General features: G+C 40.7%; 1 protein-coding gene across 1 annotated transcript; it reads left to right on the plus strand.

Moving 5' to 3' along the window:
• The first annotated feature begins 564 nt into the window (after positions 1 to 564).
• LOC102998034 (zinc finger protein 709-like) lies at positions 565 to 17,894 on the plus strand. Its single transcript, XM_028163862.2, has 4 exons — positions 565 to 797; positions 13,932 to 14,058; positions 14,258 to 14,318; positions 14,699 to 17,894. Exons 1-4 carry the CDS (start codon positions 795 to 797, stop codon positions 16,107 to 16,109), a joined length of 1,602 nt encoding a protein of 533 aa, XP_028019663.1. The 5' UTR covers positions 565 to 794; the 3' UTR covers positions 16,110 to 17,894.

Genomic DNA, 17,894 nt, shown 5'->3' on the forward strand with positions numbered 1-17,894 from the left:
CACGGTAGACAGCAGATGTCAGGCAGGACAAGGAGCAGTCTTCGTTGGGTTTTCCAGTTATGGAGGAAACTGACCTCAGATTGGCTCCTCAGTTACCAGGAAACCTCACCACCCCTTTGATAAACTATGAAAGTGGAGATAGTCTGATCTGAAGATTAGAACAATCAGTAGCCGGGGGCAAGCACCTAAGCATTTACTGATTAGGCTCCAAGATTAAGAGGGAGGATCAGTCATGTGAATAGGGTGTAGGTGAAGCAGGGCCTGGTAGAGCAGGGGATGTACAGAGAGCAAGAGAACAGCCATCTTGGGTGGCCTGATCATACACCTGCCTGGGCTACCCTCATGCTCTGTGCTTAGTTGCTCCATTGGGAAACTCAGTCAGAAATTCCCTGCGCTCATGTGTTCATACAGAGCTGGGCGAAAAAGTTCTGTTTCAACGCAAAGGAATCAGGCTGGGTCAGGTTTCCGCCCCACCCGCTGCCCTCAGCACGGGTCGGGGCAGGAGCGGGGCGGAAGCTAGTTTGCAAGAGTCACACGTCCTCCCGCCCAGCTGTCACTCAAGCACTGGGGGATGCGGCCTTGCAAACTGTCCAATCAGGGGCGCCGCTTGGGCAGGTGGGTGGGGCGACGCACCGCTCTAGCTCAGGCGTTTTCACTCCCTCAGGCCGGGCTAGCGATCCGGTTTCCTATCCTTCAATGACGGTGGTGGCAGTGCCTCAGGGTCTGTCGCGCTGTGACCTGCGGTGGTCGTGGGAGTCGTAGGAAGGATTCAGAGAGACCCAGGAAACCTAGAAATGGTGAGTGTGGGTTACCAGGGTGCGGAGTTGGAGCGGGAGGGAAGGAGGCGTTGGCTGGAATTGACCCGAACCAGCTGTGATGGTACCGGGCCTCCCCGCTGTCAACTCCGGGGTCTTGAGGACGCGAGTGGCGCCGCTCGGACCTCGGTCCCCTCCGTCCGGCAGCCGGGACCCCGGTGTCCTGTCCTGTCACTGCAAGCCGCGGCTTCGGCCCCGGCCCCGCAGCCCCACGTCCGCCCCAGATTGTGTGGTGACCACCGGGAGGGTCATCAGGGGACCATCGTGACTCGGTCTCCGTGGTTCGTGCGTGAGAGGAGCTGTGGTCTGGGGGGGGGGGGTCCCCAGTCCTTACTTTCTCCCAGGGGGCACCCGTTTTCTCTTTGAGTTTTCCAATTATTTGGGTAGCAGAGTCTCAAGTCCACGACCCTGTCCCCTCAGCCTAGCTCTTTCTAGGGCTGGTAATAAATCCCTAAATGTTCGCAATCCACCCCACATTCCCAAAGCCATCTTTCCTTCTCTGATTCACAGCATCATTATCAACTATTTGTCCTCCGTGGTACATTTCAAACAGACCCAGTATTTTAACTGTTTATCATTTTCCCCCAGAGCCCTGGATGGCCCTTTTTTTTCAGTTTACTTTTGTCTGTGGGTGTTTTCCATGAGAAGAAAGCAAAGAACAACCTCCTGGAATTAGGTTGTTCAAAATCCTTGTGCCTCTCCTCCCAGACTCATTCCTGGGCACAGACATCCTATGGGTGGAGGTTCCTCTTTAAAACTTCCCTGGGTGATACGTGCTGTCAGCGTTGGCCCTCCCTGGGATTGTCACCTTTAAAAGATTTATTCATGTATTTAAACATCGTTTTTCAATCAGATAAAATGTTATTTAATCAATACAGCTTCAAAGACAGTAGTATAAAATATTTCCAAAGAGGCAAAAGTGGTGAATTTCAGAAAAAAATAAAATATTCCAGGATTACATTCCATTTACAAATTCTTGTTTTGCTTTTTTTCTTCCCCCAAGCGTGTGTAGTAAGTTTCTGAGGACTGTTCTTTACTTTTGGGTGATTTCAAATGAAATTCTCAGATTGTGTGGTGTCTGCTGAGACTTGCAGACCAAGTGTTCAAGTGCGATTAATTATTTTCAAACCAGTTTCTTGCTTTGGAAATAATCGTTAACTGACATCTTTTCTTCTGCAAGGAGTAGATATTTTGTGTTTTCTGGTTGAACTAGTAACAGTGGCTTACAATTTTCTTATCCCCTTTCCACATAAATGATGGGTTTAAATTATTTTGCTGGATTGTTCAAACACCAGGTTTGTGTCAGTTAAAACATCAGCTGTGTTCCAAAGCACCTCCAGTGTAGAGCAGAGGCCTGTAGTCAGTGGTCCACGCTTCCTTGAGCCTGTAAAGAGAAGGACTTGCAGGCCCAGTTGTTCTTCCTGGGGAGCCTCCCCTGCAGGTGTCCTACCTGCTTACACCCATCACAGAAGGAGACTTACGCTGAGAGAAGCTACAGAGCCCTGGAAAGCTGGGGGTGCACCTGCAAGGAGGTGGGATTGATTCCCTTGCTGAGGTTGTAGTTGTGGTTCCATAGGCCTAGACATTTCTAGACGTCGTGTTTGAGTTGTGCATCCACAGTGTAGGTGCACTCAGTGTAATTTGTGCACATTGAGAGAGTCTGTTACGATCATATCCTCTGTCTTGTGGACAAAGGGTTTATGAATTTGGATCAGAACCTTAAACTGGATCAGGCTGACAGTTTCCTCACTTGTGAAACTAGAACCTAGTGGAGGCAGGACTTCCATGCTTACAGGACGCGGGAGGGCATGTGGAGCTCCCAGAATTCATTCAAGTGGCTCCTCAGCTGTCCCTACCCTCCTTCTCCAGCGACTAACCCACTCTAGGGGTTATATCTTAGACCCCAAGTCTGGGAATTCGGTCATCTTTCTGAAAGTGGGTTTTTCTTCTGAACTGTAGCTAGAAGACTGCTTATCTGTGTTGATTCCAGTATTTGTGTTTCCTTTGTTGCTGTTGTTGTTGGAATCTTTTATTACTTCCGTGACAATTTTTAATCCAAAAATGGTATTTGAGTACCAAATTAAAACACTGTGATTTTTAATGGTGGTTTATAGCAGAGCAAACAATTTTATTTTATACAATTTTAAAAACTATACAATTTCTCCTTTTAAGGTGAGTTCCCTCATGCAAGTTCTCCAGGTTTATTGCAGTCACGTGTGTGTGTGTGTGTGTGTGTGTAAGAGGTGGCTCTGTTTTGTTCTGGGGTTGGTCCAAAACCAAGTAGAGTTCCAATGCATGAAAAGCTTTAAAATTCTACCTTAAGGAGGTTGAATAAGCCAATATCAATTTCCATGTACTTTGCATAAATTTTTCACATAAATACTGGAATCCTCAAAATCACACAGTCATTTCAAATATGTGTTTCTTTCTTTGGATTTCTTTCTCAACTGAAGATTGCAGTTCTTTGACTCTAGTTTCCATTAGCTTTGGGGCTTTTAGTGTGTAAGTTGATTGAGTGATACGATGTGAGTAAAGCAAGAAAATTGTGGAACCAATTAGAATTTTGTTCCATTTAGGCAAAAGAACTTCAACATGAGATGGGTGAATTTAAGTGCCCAAGTGCTTTTTCCATTAAAAAAAATTATTTATTATACAGTTTTTAAAGGTTATACTCCATTTATAATTATTAAGTATTTATCTTTCTCTGACTTATTTCACTTAGCATAATGCCCTCCTGTCCCTAGGGAACTTTGACATTTAAAAGGCCATGCTATTCCTAAAGCAAATGAATTCTTATTTTAATGGATGTGAGGAAAAAAACAATTATGTTTATATTTCTGTTGATATGAAGAAAACACCTCAAAGCTTATATACATCTTTTAAATTCCTAGTCTATTTCAGGGTTTAATTGCAAACCCCTAATATTTTATATTATGCCACTCATTCCTGAAAATATCCCCAGCGTGAAATGTAGTGGAGGGACAAACTATAATGTTCTTGTCCTTTTAGTTAGAAGGGGATTTGTAAATCTTTGACGGTGTGCAGTTTTATATCTGTTAGCGTTTAAAGGATTAAATCTTGGAGTGGTTTCCTATGTAGAAAAGTTAAAATTAATTTTAAAAAGCAAAAATTAATTTAAAATAATGATTAAGCATGGGAAAATATGACATATCAATTTCTCTCCTGATTTTAAATAAATCATGCACATGAGGGTTAAAAAATATTCCTGAAATAAGAAACTTAATGACTCCCTACCTACATATCCTCCTCCACTCCTATACTCTTACTCCACCCACTCTCAAATTACCAGTTTTTGATTACTTCTTGATCATCCTGTTAATGTTTCTTTATATAAAAACAAGCCAGTGCGAATGCGTGTGGGTTCTTATGATGAGTAGTCAGGATCCACATATTTGATGTTTGACTACTGAAAGATAAGCCTCACCCCTTCCTTTTCCCATAGTGCTTCTTATCAGGACAGGCTGATAAGAAAGCCTAGAGGCTCCTGCTCTGTGAGCTGCTGTTTGCTGGGGTCTCCTCCTGTGCACTGTGCTGCCCTGTGTGGCCTTGCTGATCCACCAAGCCTGGGTTCTATATACAGAGACAGTTTTGGTAATTCCTTATCTTTTGGGAGCAGGAGCATGGGAATGGGGCCCTCCTTATAGTGGTCCTGAGTCCATGGCGTGGATGGAACCTATTTGTGTTTGGAGTGAAGGTGTGACTGAGGCTGGGTTCACCCAGACCTTGGGGCGGGGGTCGGGGGGATCTTCAGGGTGTACTCGGATGATTATACCCTGTGAATGAGGTGAGCCCCTTGGATGGTCACTCCGAAAAGAACAATTATTCCAGAGAGAAAGAGAAGAGAGGGTAAAGGTAGCTAGTAGGTGCCAGGCTGAGTCCACTCCTAATACCAGAGGGCTCACCAGGACCCTTAAGTACCTCTGCTGCTGCCGCCCCTGCCTCTACTGCAACAAAGATCCTGACCCTCTGAGTTACGGTGGACAAAACCCATAGCCTCACTGCGGCACAGCAAAGGGATTAATTTAAAACAATTTAAGCCTAGGGTGCTTAATTTCTATAAAGTAACCAGTTATCATGAAGGAGGCCTCTGACCCTGATGGCATTGGGGTGAGGCTGTCTGGAGGAAAAAAATTATCAATACAAGAGAAGAGAGGACACCCTCTCCCCCAGAGTATATCCAGTGACCTAAAATACAAAACAGGGAAGGACTGGAGGGAGGGAACAAGAGGAGAAAGGTACCGAAACAAAGGAACACAATTTCACTCAATTGTAAATCCAAAATATGCTAAAAAAATTTGCATAGCAAAAAGATAGAAGGGGCCTGCTTGGCTTTTGGTCCTCTATAATATGGGTTTGAATTAATATTAACATCTCCTGTACTGCACTAATTCACAAAACTTCATGTAATTAATCAAACTAGCTTTCAAATTACAGGTATACCTGGGGATCCCACTAAATTTAAACAATTTACCTCATCATCTTAGGAAGAATTACTGACTATAATATAGAGGACAAATAGATATAGTTTGCCTTCAGCAGCAGAGCTCTCATCTTGCCTAAATTTCTCACAGTCATATCGCCCATTGTCCCAAAATATCCCATAGTGAGCAGGGAAGCTCTGAACCCATGGTTCATTAAGTAAAATTAAATTAAGTCTTCTACTTCCAAATTGACTAGACAAAATGAGACTCCAGAGAGAGACCTTAGCTATCAGTTAAATTAGTTAATATGGCCTGATTTAAATTAAACAAGGCCTTGAATTATTGAAAATCATTATAAGAAATGTATTTAGGGAGAAGTGATTACCGCCAATTTTCTTCTTTTAATAGCCTTATTTGGTCTGCCCTTAAACCTGGAAAGGATGAATGACACCTCATAGTGGATTACAGCAACCCGAGCTGTGGTTGCATCAAATTAGCCCCTATTCCTAGTCTCCAACATTATGGAAATTACTTACTCCATCCAATCAGCGGCTGGTAAATATCCTGCTCTCACAGATTTGATAAGCCTGTTCTGTTCAGTGCCTATTTCAACACCCTCTCAGCTGCAGTTGCCTTCACCTCTGAAGGGACATGATATACCTTTACCTGGTTACCCTCAGGGAACCTCAGCAGCTTGGCCATCCCACAGTCTCTGCAGGAAGATCTGAACTGCATGCACTTTGTTCCAGGAGCACAGGTATGACATCACACTAACGACATCCTCCTCTGAGGACATTCATTTCTCGTTCATTCAGAACATACAATTATTGAAAAAAGGAGCTTGCAAAAAGCATATGGGCCATTGACCCCACACATATGTGAGGCCCTTGGTTAAGTTTCTGAATGTTTTTTGGTAATTAGACAGCTGCTCCCTCCCTGACAATGTGAAGAAATATCTGTAGTCCCTCTCAGCACCCACAAGATCTACTAGGTTCTTTTGGTGCTGGGGAGACAACATATTCCTTATTTACGAATTTTACCTGAGCCCATTTTTACTATTACTTGGAAATTGGCCCCTACCTTGAGGGCACCCCTACTACAGAAGGCTCTGGACTGTGTTTAAATGGCCATACAACAGGCACTCCTGTTAGTTCCCTTGGAGTCTCCCTCAGTATAGAGGCTAATGCCTCCTGGAATTACCCATGATGGCCTTAAGTTGTCTATAGGCTTCTGGTGCAAGGAACTGCCTTAGAACTTCAGTTATCACCATGTACCGGGCTCTCTTGAAAATAGAGGCTCTCACAAGTGCTGAGCATGCGATCCTCTGCTGAGCTGCCCATTATGCCTTTGACCTTGGAAATAGCACCCCATCGGGTCGGCATGCCTACCAACACCTCCATGTGACATGATGGAGTCAAACCTGTCCTGGCCTGTGCCTCCTGCAGGAGGGTGGCCTCTTCCCTATTCAGTCCCTTGAAAGTTGCTTTGGTGTTGGAAAAGGTCACCACTTCCCCAGATGGAGGCTTCCCTGGGATTGACGGAATGCACAGCTTTTGGGTGTGCATAGACTTTAAGGATGACAATATGCATTCCTACATGATGAGCTCCATGGAGAGTTGCTGCTCTTCATCCCTTAATTGTGATATCCCTGATGAATGACCAAACCCCAGGGTCACACTAACCAAACATCAGGCAGTCATCTTACTACTGACCAAAATTGGCCTCATCTACTTGTATTCACAGACTTTTGGACGATTGTCCAAGAGTTGCCCCTTTGTGGTAAAAGAACTTTAGGAACCTCTGAACTCAAGAGATACCAAAAATATAAATCAAGGTAAATCTTGTCTAACATGCCCTAGGTCCAGAACACACTGTCTTGCCAGGACAATCCTCATCCATGTTGGAGTTCTAGACACTATTGATAGTAACCATGGCACTTCTCAGAATATGCAGTGCAGTTCTCTTCAACATGGCATTCAGTGGAAGTTTTACCTCTCTTACTGGTCTCAGGCTCATGGAGCACCATACTGCCTTATTGAATAAGTTCAAAGCAGTTGAATGAAAGGTGTCCTGTTTCAGTCATCAGTCAGTCAAATCAGGGGTGAATTGTAATTCGTTTGTCTTCATCTTTTTTTTTCTAATACACTTCAGTTGTTTTAGGGTAGTTTTAAGTTTACAGGAAAATAGATCAGAAAGTATAGAGAATTCCCACATAACCCCTCTGCATCCACAGTTTGCACTATTTTTTACTTCTTGTTTAACTGGTACATTTGTTCAAATTGCTCAGCAAATACTGATACAGTAAATTGCACGGTTTACATTAGCATTGACTCTGCGGTATAAGATCTGTGGGTTTGGCAAATGTTTAATGACCTGTGTCCTTCATTTCTGTATCACATACAGTAGTTTCACTTCCCTAAACATCTTTTATGCCCCACCTATTCATTCATCCCTCCCTCCAACCCTCAAATCCTTCACAGCCTGAGATCTTTTTACTGGCCCATAGTTTTGTCTTTTCCAGGGTGTCATTCACTTGGAATCATACAGTGTGTAGCCTTGTGAGATTGGCTTCTTTCACTTAGCAGTATACTTTTAAGGTTCCTCCATGTGTTTTCATGGCTTGATACCTCATTTCCTTTTATCACTGAACAGTATTTCATTGTAAGGATATACCACTGATTTATCCATTTGACTCTTGAAAGATATCTTGCTTAACTCTTAACCCTTGCCAAGTATGAATAAAGTGCCTACAAATATTCATATGTAGGTTTTTGTGAAAATGTGAGATCGTGAGGTCAACTCATTTAGGTCAATACCAACAAGTGTGATTGTTGGATCGTAGTATGAGAAGTAAGAGTGTATTTAGTTTTGACAGAAAATTCCTGTCTTCCAATACAGGCATATCAAATCTCATTCCCACCAACGATGAATAAGGATTATCTATAGCATCACATCTTCACCAATGGTTGGTGTTCTGAGTGTTTCAAAATTTTTGGCATTTAATAAGTATGTAGTGATAGCTCATTGTTTTATTTGTAATTCCCCAGTGATGTATGTTGAGCATGTTTTCAAATTCCTTATTTTCCATCTGTCTTTCTTTGGTGAGTTGTCTGTTCACATCTTTTGCCCATTTTTATTTGGAGTATTTGTAATCTTATTGTTGAGCTTTAAGAGTTCTTTAGATGTTTTGGGTATCAGTTATTTATCAGATAAGTGTTTTACAAAGGATTTTCTCCTGGTGTGTGACTTGCCTTTTCATTCTCTAAACACTTCTTCCAGAGCGGGAGTTCTTCATTTTAATGAAGTGAAACTTAGCATTTTTTCTCTTTAGTGGATTTTTTTGTGTGTGTCTTATTGAAGAATTTATGACCGAACCCAAGGTCACCTATAGTTTCTCATATGTTATCTTCTAGCTGGTTTTTGCTTTTTCATTTGACATTTAGATATATGATTTGTTTTAAGTTAATTTTTGTGAAAGGTGTAAGGTGTGTGTCGACTTTCATTTTGTGTATGCTCATGTGTGTTTCTATGTGAATATCCATTATTTACAGCATTGTTGAAAAGGCTTTACTTTTTCCATTGAATTGCCTTTACTCCTTTGTCAAAGATCAATTGACTGTATTTGCGTGGGTCTATAGGAAAGCAATTGACTTGTGTATCCTTCAACCTTGCTATACACTGTTACTAATTCTAGGGGTTATCTCTGTTGTTGTGGATGCTATCAGATGTTTTGCATAAACAATCATGTCATAAGGAACAAAGACAGTTTTATTTGTTGTTTCCCATTCTGTATACCTTTTATTTCTTTTTCTTAACTTACTGCATTGGCTAGGGCTTCCAGTACATTGTTTAATAGGAGCAGTGAAAGGAAACTTCCTTGCCCTATTCCCCTCTTAACAGTAAAGCATCCAGTTTCTCACCACTCAGTATGATCTTACCTACAGGTGTTGTATAGTTGTTCTTTTTTAAGAAGAGAGCCTTCCCCTCAATTTCTAGTTTGTTATCATAAATGGATGTTGGATGGTATCAAATCCTTTTTCATGGTTATTTCCTCCTCCTTTTATTTATGATTTAGTAATTTCTGTTTTTCTTCTTTTCTCAGTTGTCTTGATTAGATGTTTATCATTTTTATTAAATTAATATTTTCAAAGGACTAGCTTTGGGATTTGAAAACTAAGAGTTTTTGGGTTTTTTTTTTTAAAGAACCATACTTTATTCTTTCTTTTTTTAAAATTTATTTTGTTTATTTATTGTTGGCTGTGTTGGGTCTTCGTTGCTGCGTGCGGGCTTCTCTAGTTGCGGCAAGTGGGGGCTGCTCCTCGTTGCGGTGCGCGGGCTTCTCATTGCAGTGGCCTCTCTTGTTGTGGAGCACGGGCTCTAGGCACGTGGGCTTCAGTAGTTGTGGCACACGGGCCCAGTAATTGTGGCTCGTGGGCTCTAGAGCACAAGCTCAGTAGTTGTGGTGCACGGGCTTAGTCGCTCCATGGCATACGGGATCCTCCCAGACCAGGGCTCGAACCCATGTCCCCTGCATTGGCAGGCGGATTCTTAACCACTGCGCCACCAGGGAAGTCCCAAGAGAGTGTTTTTTTTTTTCTTTCAAAACTTTAAATACAGGCATACCTCAGAGATTGGGGATTCTGTTCAGGACCACCACAATAAAGTGAGTTACACTTATTTTTTGGTTTCCCAGTGCATATAAAAGTTATGTTTATATTATATTGTAGCCTATTAAGTATGCAATAGCATTATGTCTAAAAAAACAATCTACAATCTAAAATAGCTCAATTTTAGAACTTATTGTTAAAAAGTGTTAACTATCATCTGGCAATGTATGGTTGCCACAAACTTTTAATATGTAAAATACACAAAATCTGCAAAGTACAATACAGTGAAGCACAATGAAATGAAGTATTCCTGCCTGTACAGTATTTCACTCCACTCTCTTCTTCCTTATGTGGTTTCTGTAAACAAGTCTGATTTAATTCAAGTCTTTTTTTCTCTATGCAAATCAAAACTACAATTAGGTACCACCTGACACTGGTCAGAATGGCCATCATTAAAGAGTCTACAAATAATAAATGCTGGAAAGGGTGTAGAGAAAAGGGAACCCTCCTACACTGTTGGTGGGAATGTAAGTTGGTGCAGCCACTATGGAAAACAGTATGTAGGTTCCTTAAAAAACTAAAAATAGAGTTACCATATGAGCCAGCAATCCCAGTCCTGGACATATAGACAAAACAATAATTAGAAAAGATACATGCACCCCTATGTTCATAGCAGCACTATTCACAACAGCCAAGACATGGAAACAATCTAAATGTCCATCAATAGATGAATGAAGAAGATTGGTGTATATATATACATATATATATAAATACACACACACACACACACACCAAAAAAAAAAAAAAGGAATACTACTCAGTCATAAAAAAGAATAAAATAATGCCATGTGCAGCAACATGGATGGACCTAAAGATTATCATACTAAGTGAAGTAAGTCAGAACGAGAAAGACAAATACCAGATGATATCACTTATATGTGGAATCTAAAATATGACACAAATGAACTTATCTACGAAACAGAAACAGACTCACAGATATAGAGAACAGACTGGTGGTTGCCAAGAGGGAGTGGGGGACGGATGGATTGGGAGTTTGGGATTAGCAGATGCAAACTATTATATATAGAATGGATAAACAACAAGGTCCTACTGTATAGCACGGAACTATAGTCAATATCCTGTAATAAACCATAATGGAAAGGAATATGAAAAAGAATATATATGTATAACTGATTCACTTTGCTGTACAGCAGAAATTAACATTGTAGGGACTTCCCTGGTAGTCCAGTGGTTAAGACTCTGAGCTCCCAATGCCGGGGTCTCGGGTTTCATCCCTTGTCAGGGAACTAGATCCTGCATGCATGCTGCAGCTAAAACCCAGTGCAGCCTAAATAAGTAAGTAAATAAAGTAAATAATAAATAAATATATATATATATTTTTTTAAATCCACAACACTGTAAAGCAACTATACTTCAATAAAATAAAAAAATTTTTTAATCTTTTTTTCTCTATAACTAAGGTGTTTCTTCTGCTAGCTTTTTTCAATATATGCTCTTTTTCTTCAGTTTGAATATGATATACTTGGGTGTGCTTTTTTTTAAATTAATTTTATTTATTTTTTGGCTGCATTGGGTCTTTGTTGCTGCGTGCGGGCTTTCTTTAGCTGTGGCAAGTGGGAGCTACTCTTCACTGCAGTGCGCGGGCTTCTCATTGCAATGGCTTCTCTAGTTGCAGAGCATGGGCTGTAGGCGCGCGGGCTTCAGTAGTTGTGGTGCACGGGCTTAGTTGCTCCGTGGCATGTGGGATCTTCCTGGACCAGGGCTTGAACCCGTGTCCCCTGCACTGGCAGGTGGATTCTTAACCACTGTGTCGTGGGTGTACATTTTTTAGCGTTTTCATTTTGTGTTCTCTGAGCTTCCTGGATCTGTGGTTTGCCATCAATGATTAATTTTTGAAAAATCTCAGTAATTATTATTTTGCTTATTTCTTCTGTTTCTTTCTGTCTTTCTTTTCCTTCAGATATTTCCATTGTATGTATTTTAAACATTCTGTCATTGTCCTACAGTTCATGGATATTGTGTTCTTCATTGTTTGCTCTCTTTTGTCTTTGAACTAACTTCTGGTGAAATAGATTGTTTTCAGTATAGGCCTTGTATCTTTATTTTCTGTTTTCCAACTTTGAAAACAGTGGTTTCCTGTGACTTCAGAGCTCTGATGGAACTAAGAAGAGTTGTCAATTTCAAGTGTTTTCACTTTTTTTTATGAGGTTGGGAATGATGGCATCCAAAACCAGAAACCAGAATTCTCTGACTCCAGTTTTTGATGACTGGCTGCTGACAACCTTAAAGTCTCATCCCCCCTCATTTCTCTTTGACCCACATCTATACAAAGTGATAAGAGTGCCTTGGTGCTCCTTCCTTTGGCAGTAGCAAAACAGTCAGTCCTCATAAGATCCTGTTCTTGTATGTGAACCCTCACCCAAACCCACCCCCTAACCTCAATTAAAAAAAAAAAAAAAAGTCCAGGCACCTTTCCTTTCTCTCTCAAGCCATTTCATGACAGCTGGAGAAGTATGCCTTACTTTCCCCAGAGACCTCAATTATGGAAGTAAACCCTTTCATTCACTATTGGCAGTATGTGGTGTCATCAACTAAGGAATTCGTATGTGCAGTGGTCAAGCCATCATACTTCTGTAGACCAGATAGGAGCTTGGGAATTAGAGAAATTGGGAGAACAGCCTCTAGAATGGCTGGTTGGGAAACACTTCTTCCTGCTGTTTGAAAATGGAGATTTTAGAGTCGTTTGGAGGAAAGCACTGCTGAATCCTTCATATATTTTATGGGCAAATTAGCCATGAATCCATTGTGATTTTCAGTGAACACACTTGCAGTCTGCAGCTGTTCCTCAGGGTCAGCAAGGCACAGGGCCCAGTGTTCTGTATCTGCCATAAAGAGCTCTTCTGGCATATTATCGCACTTTGTGTGCCTTTAAGCAGCCCCAAGGCGCACAAGTATAGGGACTTTGTGGTCTAAGTTGTGACATCTTCTTCCTAGTATCTGAACTCTAAGTTCCAAATAACTTTCTAGTCCATTAAACCAGAGAGAGAAAGGGAAAACTGAGCCTGTGGTAAGTATTACACAAGTTAAAAGCAATATTTCCTGACAAGGATATTTTCATTCCACCAGCTACATCATACCACACTACTTCTAAAGGCCTGGAGTACTTAGGGACGAAATAGCCAGCTGGACCTTATTAAAAGCTGGATTTCTACAGGTGTTCTGGATTCTCATGTTTGGTGATAGGGATAGAACTAAAAGCTTTTAGTTTTCACTATGTTTTTATTTAGTAAAATCTTATGCAAATTTGACCCTTTGGCTCATGGTGTGCTGTAAATGGTGGGTAATAAGAAGGGCGAGGGAAGAGTTTTCCTCACAAGGAATCCATGATCTTAAAATGATACTTGTTGGGCTTCCCTGGTGGCGCAGTGGTTGAGAATCTGCCTGCTAATGCAGGGGACACGGGTTCGAGCCCTGGTCTGGGAAGATCCCACATGCCGCGGAGCGGCTGGGCCCGTGAGCCACAGCTACTGAGCCTGCGCGTCTGGAGCCTGTGCCCCGCAACGGGAGGGGCCGCGATAGTGAAAGGCCCGCGCACCGCGATGAAGAGCGGTCCCCGCACCGCGATGAAGAGTGGCCCCCACTTGCCGTAACCAGAGAAAGCCCTCGCACGAACCGAAGACCCAACACAGCCAAAAATAAATAAATAAATAAATAAAGTAGCTATAAAATTAAAAAAAAAAAAAAAATGATACTTGTTTCATGTGTGTAGTGTTTCTGTCATTTCCCAACATGCTCTGGACCCTGCAATTAGAGAGAAATAAGATGTGACGAGATCACAATAAAACTATGTAAATAATTTGCATGTTTTCATGATGCTGTTAAACTTATGAGGAAGTGTGGACAGAGAGTAAGTTTCTGATGACCAAGTCATAGAATAGATGTTTGGAGATGACAGGATCATACATAACCTTCGTATAAATGGTGTACAGATGTCCAGTGCTGTTAGTCTCACACACCCTACTATACACATATTTGGGATGTTTTAGGACTCAGTGACCTTTGAGGATGTGGCTGTGAACTTCACCCTGGAGGAGTGGGCTTTACTGGATCCTTCACAGAAGAAACTCTACAGAGATGTGATGTGGGAAACGTTGAGGAACCTGGCCTCAGTAGGTGAGGATGACAACTTACCTTTACTTTGTCAATTAGAGAACATATGTTTCTTGCTCGTTAACATTGTTCCAAGATGTTGAATGTGGAAATGCAGGATATTGCTAAATAAACTAGGCATGGTCACAGCCAACAGTGGACTTAGATAGTTTTTCTATAACTTCTAATATTGTGGGATCATTTTTCTTGGTCTGCAATTTAGGAGAAAAATGGGAAGATCATGACATTGAAGATCAGTACAAAAACCAGGGGAGAAAACTAAGGTAAGTCACACTCATAATATAAAATAGTGCCTCATGTGAGTATCCTGTTATGTTATGCAATTTTAAAAGAAGGAAATAAAAGAAATAATGCATGCTCCAAATTTAGTTATTCTTAGAAAATTTTCACCAAAATTACTTTCTTATGTGACATAGATGTTCAGTGTTTGCAAAATCGTTCAACACTATAAATAAACTCTATATGAATGTCACTGTTTTGATGATTGCAAGAGCATTTCTTATATTCAACTTGAAACAATTCAGACAAGGCATAAAACCTACACTATTGCTATAAGTGATAAAATGTACTTCAAATATCCTACTATTAAGTATAAAATTGTTAATAAAGACCTCATTGATAATATACTCCTTGTTTTTTACAGAAGTCATGTGGTAGAGAGACTCTGTGAAAGTAAAGAGGGTAGTCAGTGTGGAGAAAACTTCAGCCTTATTCCAAATCTCAATCTGAACAAGAAAACTACTGGAGTGAAACCACGTGAATGCAGTACATGTGGAAAAGTCTTTACGCGTCATTCATCCCTTAAGAGACACATGAGCTGTCACACTGAACGTAAACCATATGAGTATCAGAAACATGGAGAGAAGCCATATAAATGTAAGGAATGTGGTAAAGCCTTTAGCTATCTCCAATTTTTGGAGGCACATGAAAAAAATCACAATCGAGAGAAAAAATATAAATGTAAGGAATGTGGAAAAGCGTTCCATTCCCGCACATCCTTTCAAACACATGAAAGGATTCACACAGGAGAAAAACCCTATGAATGTAAGGAATGTGGGGAAGCTTTCATGTGGAGCACAGCGTTTCGAAGACACATGGTAACACACACTGGAGATGCTCCATATACTTGTAAGGAATGCGGGAAAGCTTTTAATTATTCCTCTTCATTGCGAACACATGAAACAACTCACAGTGAAGAGAAACCCTATCAGTGTAAACAATGTGGAAAATTCCTTAGATATTATTATACTCTTCGAACACATGAAAGGACTCATACAGGAGAGAAACCCTATGAATGTAAGCAGTGTGGTAAAGCCTTCAGTTGTCCCAGTTCTTTTCGAAAACATGAAAGAATTCATACTGGGGAAAAGCCTTATGAATGTAAGGAATGTGGGAGAGCCTTCAGAGGTCTCTCAAGCCTTCGAGCACACATGATCACTCACACTGGAGATGGACCTTATAAATGTAAGGAATGTGAGAGAGCCTTCATTTCTCCTAGTTCTTTTCGAATACATCAAAGGATTCACACTGGAGAGAAACCCTATGAATGTAAACAATGTGGTAAAGCCTTCAGTTACTATAATTCCTTACAATCACACAGAAGAACTCATACTGGAGAGAAACCCTATGAATGCAAGGAATGTGGGAAAGCCCTCTCCCATCACCAAACCTTAAAAATACACATGAGACTGCACACTGGAGAGAAACCCTATGAATGTAAACAATGTGGTAAAGCCTTCAGATATTACCCTTCCTTTCACAAACACAAACAAATTCATACTGGAGGGAAACCCTTCGAATGTGAACAATGTGGTAAAGCCTTCAGTTATTACAATTCCTTACAGTCACACAGAAGAACTCATACTGGAGAGAAACCCTATGACTGCAAGGAATGTGGGAAAGCCCTCTCCCATCACCAGACCTTAAGAGTACACATGAGACTGCACACTGGAGAGAAACCCTATGAATGTGAACAATGTGGTAGAGCTTTCAGATATTACACTTCCTTCCAAAAGCACAAAAGAGTTCATACTGAGAAGAAATTCTATGAATAAGGAATATGGAAAAGCCTTTAGTTGATCAACTTCACTTTGGAAACATGAAAGAAGCCACACTGGAGAGAAAGGCTGTCAGTGTAAACAAGGCAGGAAAGCCTTCAGATATTTTCAAAGTTTGAAAACACATGAAAGGACTCCCATAGAAGAGAAACCTTGTAAGCAATGTGGTAAATCCTGCAGAGATTACACTTCATTAGAAACGTGCAAAAGAACTCATACTGAAGAGAAACCCTGTGACTAAGGAATGTGGAAAAGCCTTCAGATGTTATCAAGAGTTTTTTTTTGAAGATGTGAAAAAGATCAGAGTGGAGGGAATGTGGTAAACCCTTCATTTGTCACAAACCGTTTGAAGACGTGTGAGAACACACACTGGAAAGACACCATATAAATGTAAAGAATGTTGGAAAGCCTTGAATCATCCCAGTTCTGAAAGGATGAAAGGACTCACTGGACAAAAACTCTTGAGTTAAACAGCCTGGGAAAGATTTCAGTGAGCCTACATCTTTACATGTAAAAAAGAATATAAATGTAAGTAATATGAGAAAGCTTGATGGAAATTAATCTATGTGTAACGTTCCAGAGAATAGGAAAGAGTTGTTATTAAAGTTGTAAATATGTTGTCTTTATCAAGCCTCTTTTCTTAGAGTGCACCATTGGACAGTGGATTTCTAGTAATTACTCTCAGAAATGAATACAAGGTGAGATGATTTTATAAGTCATATGTTTCCACAGCAGTACATAAGATTAATAGGTAGTGCTTTTTCTTTAAATCAGTTAATAATATTTTCTGTTTCCTGTTTGAAACCTGTTGGATTATAGGTGAATTGAAGCGTATTTCTAATAATGAAATTAGGTTAACATTGTTTTATAATGTTTTATTTGTTCTGTGTTAAGGGGCCACTGAAAAATGACAGTTTGGTATTTGGATTTTCCTAATGGCCTTGTGGCAGTTCTTGGATATCCTAGTCCAGTATATATATTTATCTTTCTTACCGACAAAGCTCCTTTTTGGGAGTGAAGAGTATAACAGGCTTTTTCCATTTTCCATACTAATAAACAGTTGAATAAATACTTATGTATGCCTCACTTATAAAAGAATATAGTTTCCATGTGAATTATTATTTTCATATTTGGGTCTTTGCTTTATGTCCTTCCTTCTGACTATAACTTGGTGAATAGACTTTGAATTAAGAAGAGAGGCCTGATAGGGCAACAAAATCTAGAGCTGGAGTTATCCCCCCTATAGGTAATGTTAGGAACTAGATTTTCCAGAACTCATCCCCTTTGTGGTTCCTTGTTAGAATCCACCAACAGTCTGACTTGCATGAGATTTGGAAGGCAGAAGTGAGGAAGGCAGTAGTCAGATTTCACAGCCACCATATAGAGAGAGAGACAGATGCACAGGAGCTTCAGGTATACCATCTTCCTGCCCATTTTCCATATTTTTTGCCCTTCCAGTCAAGAGTATCCTCAAAACCACAAATAACTGTATGATATCCATTTTTCTGAGACCTCTGGTTTCAACTGATGTCTTCCCAAGATCCACATCAAAAATCCAGCTTCTCCAGGGTCTCTTGTGTCCACCAGGAAACTAATCAGATTGTCGTGCTTGGGAGTATTCTTTGATTCCCCTCTTCTCTAGATTATATCCATATAAGGAAGGTCTGATTTGTGTAGGAAACACCTTGTGCTGTTAACATTCCTAGTGAGTATGTTTTCCTGATTTACCATGACATCTGCAGTGGTGTAATCAAAAAGAATGACATGGGAGTTTTTTCTCTA

The sequence above is a fragment of the Balaenoptera acutorostrata genome, chromosome 2 (genome assembly GCF_949987535.1).
Source record: "Balaenoptera acutorostrata chromosome 2, mBalAcu1.1, whole genome shotgun sequence".
Lineage (NCBI taxonomy): Eukaryota > Metazoa > Chordata > Mammalia > Artiodactyla > Balaenopteridae > Balaenoptera > Balaenoptera acutorostrata.

Bases quoted from the DNA above. Each gene is read 5' to 3' on its own strand.
- LOC102998034 (XM_028163862.2), top strand. The intron at 14,059-14,257 runs GTGAGGATGACA...TCTGCAATTTAG, and splicing joins GAGGAACCTGGCCTCAGTAG to GAGAAAAATGGGAAGATCAT. The intron at 14,319-14,698 runs GTAAGTCACACT...TGTTTTTTACAG, and splicing joins AACCAGGGGAGAAAACTAAG to AAGTCATGTGGTAGAGAGAC.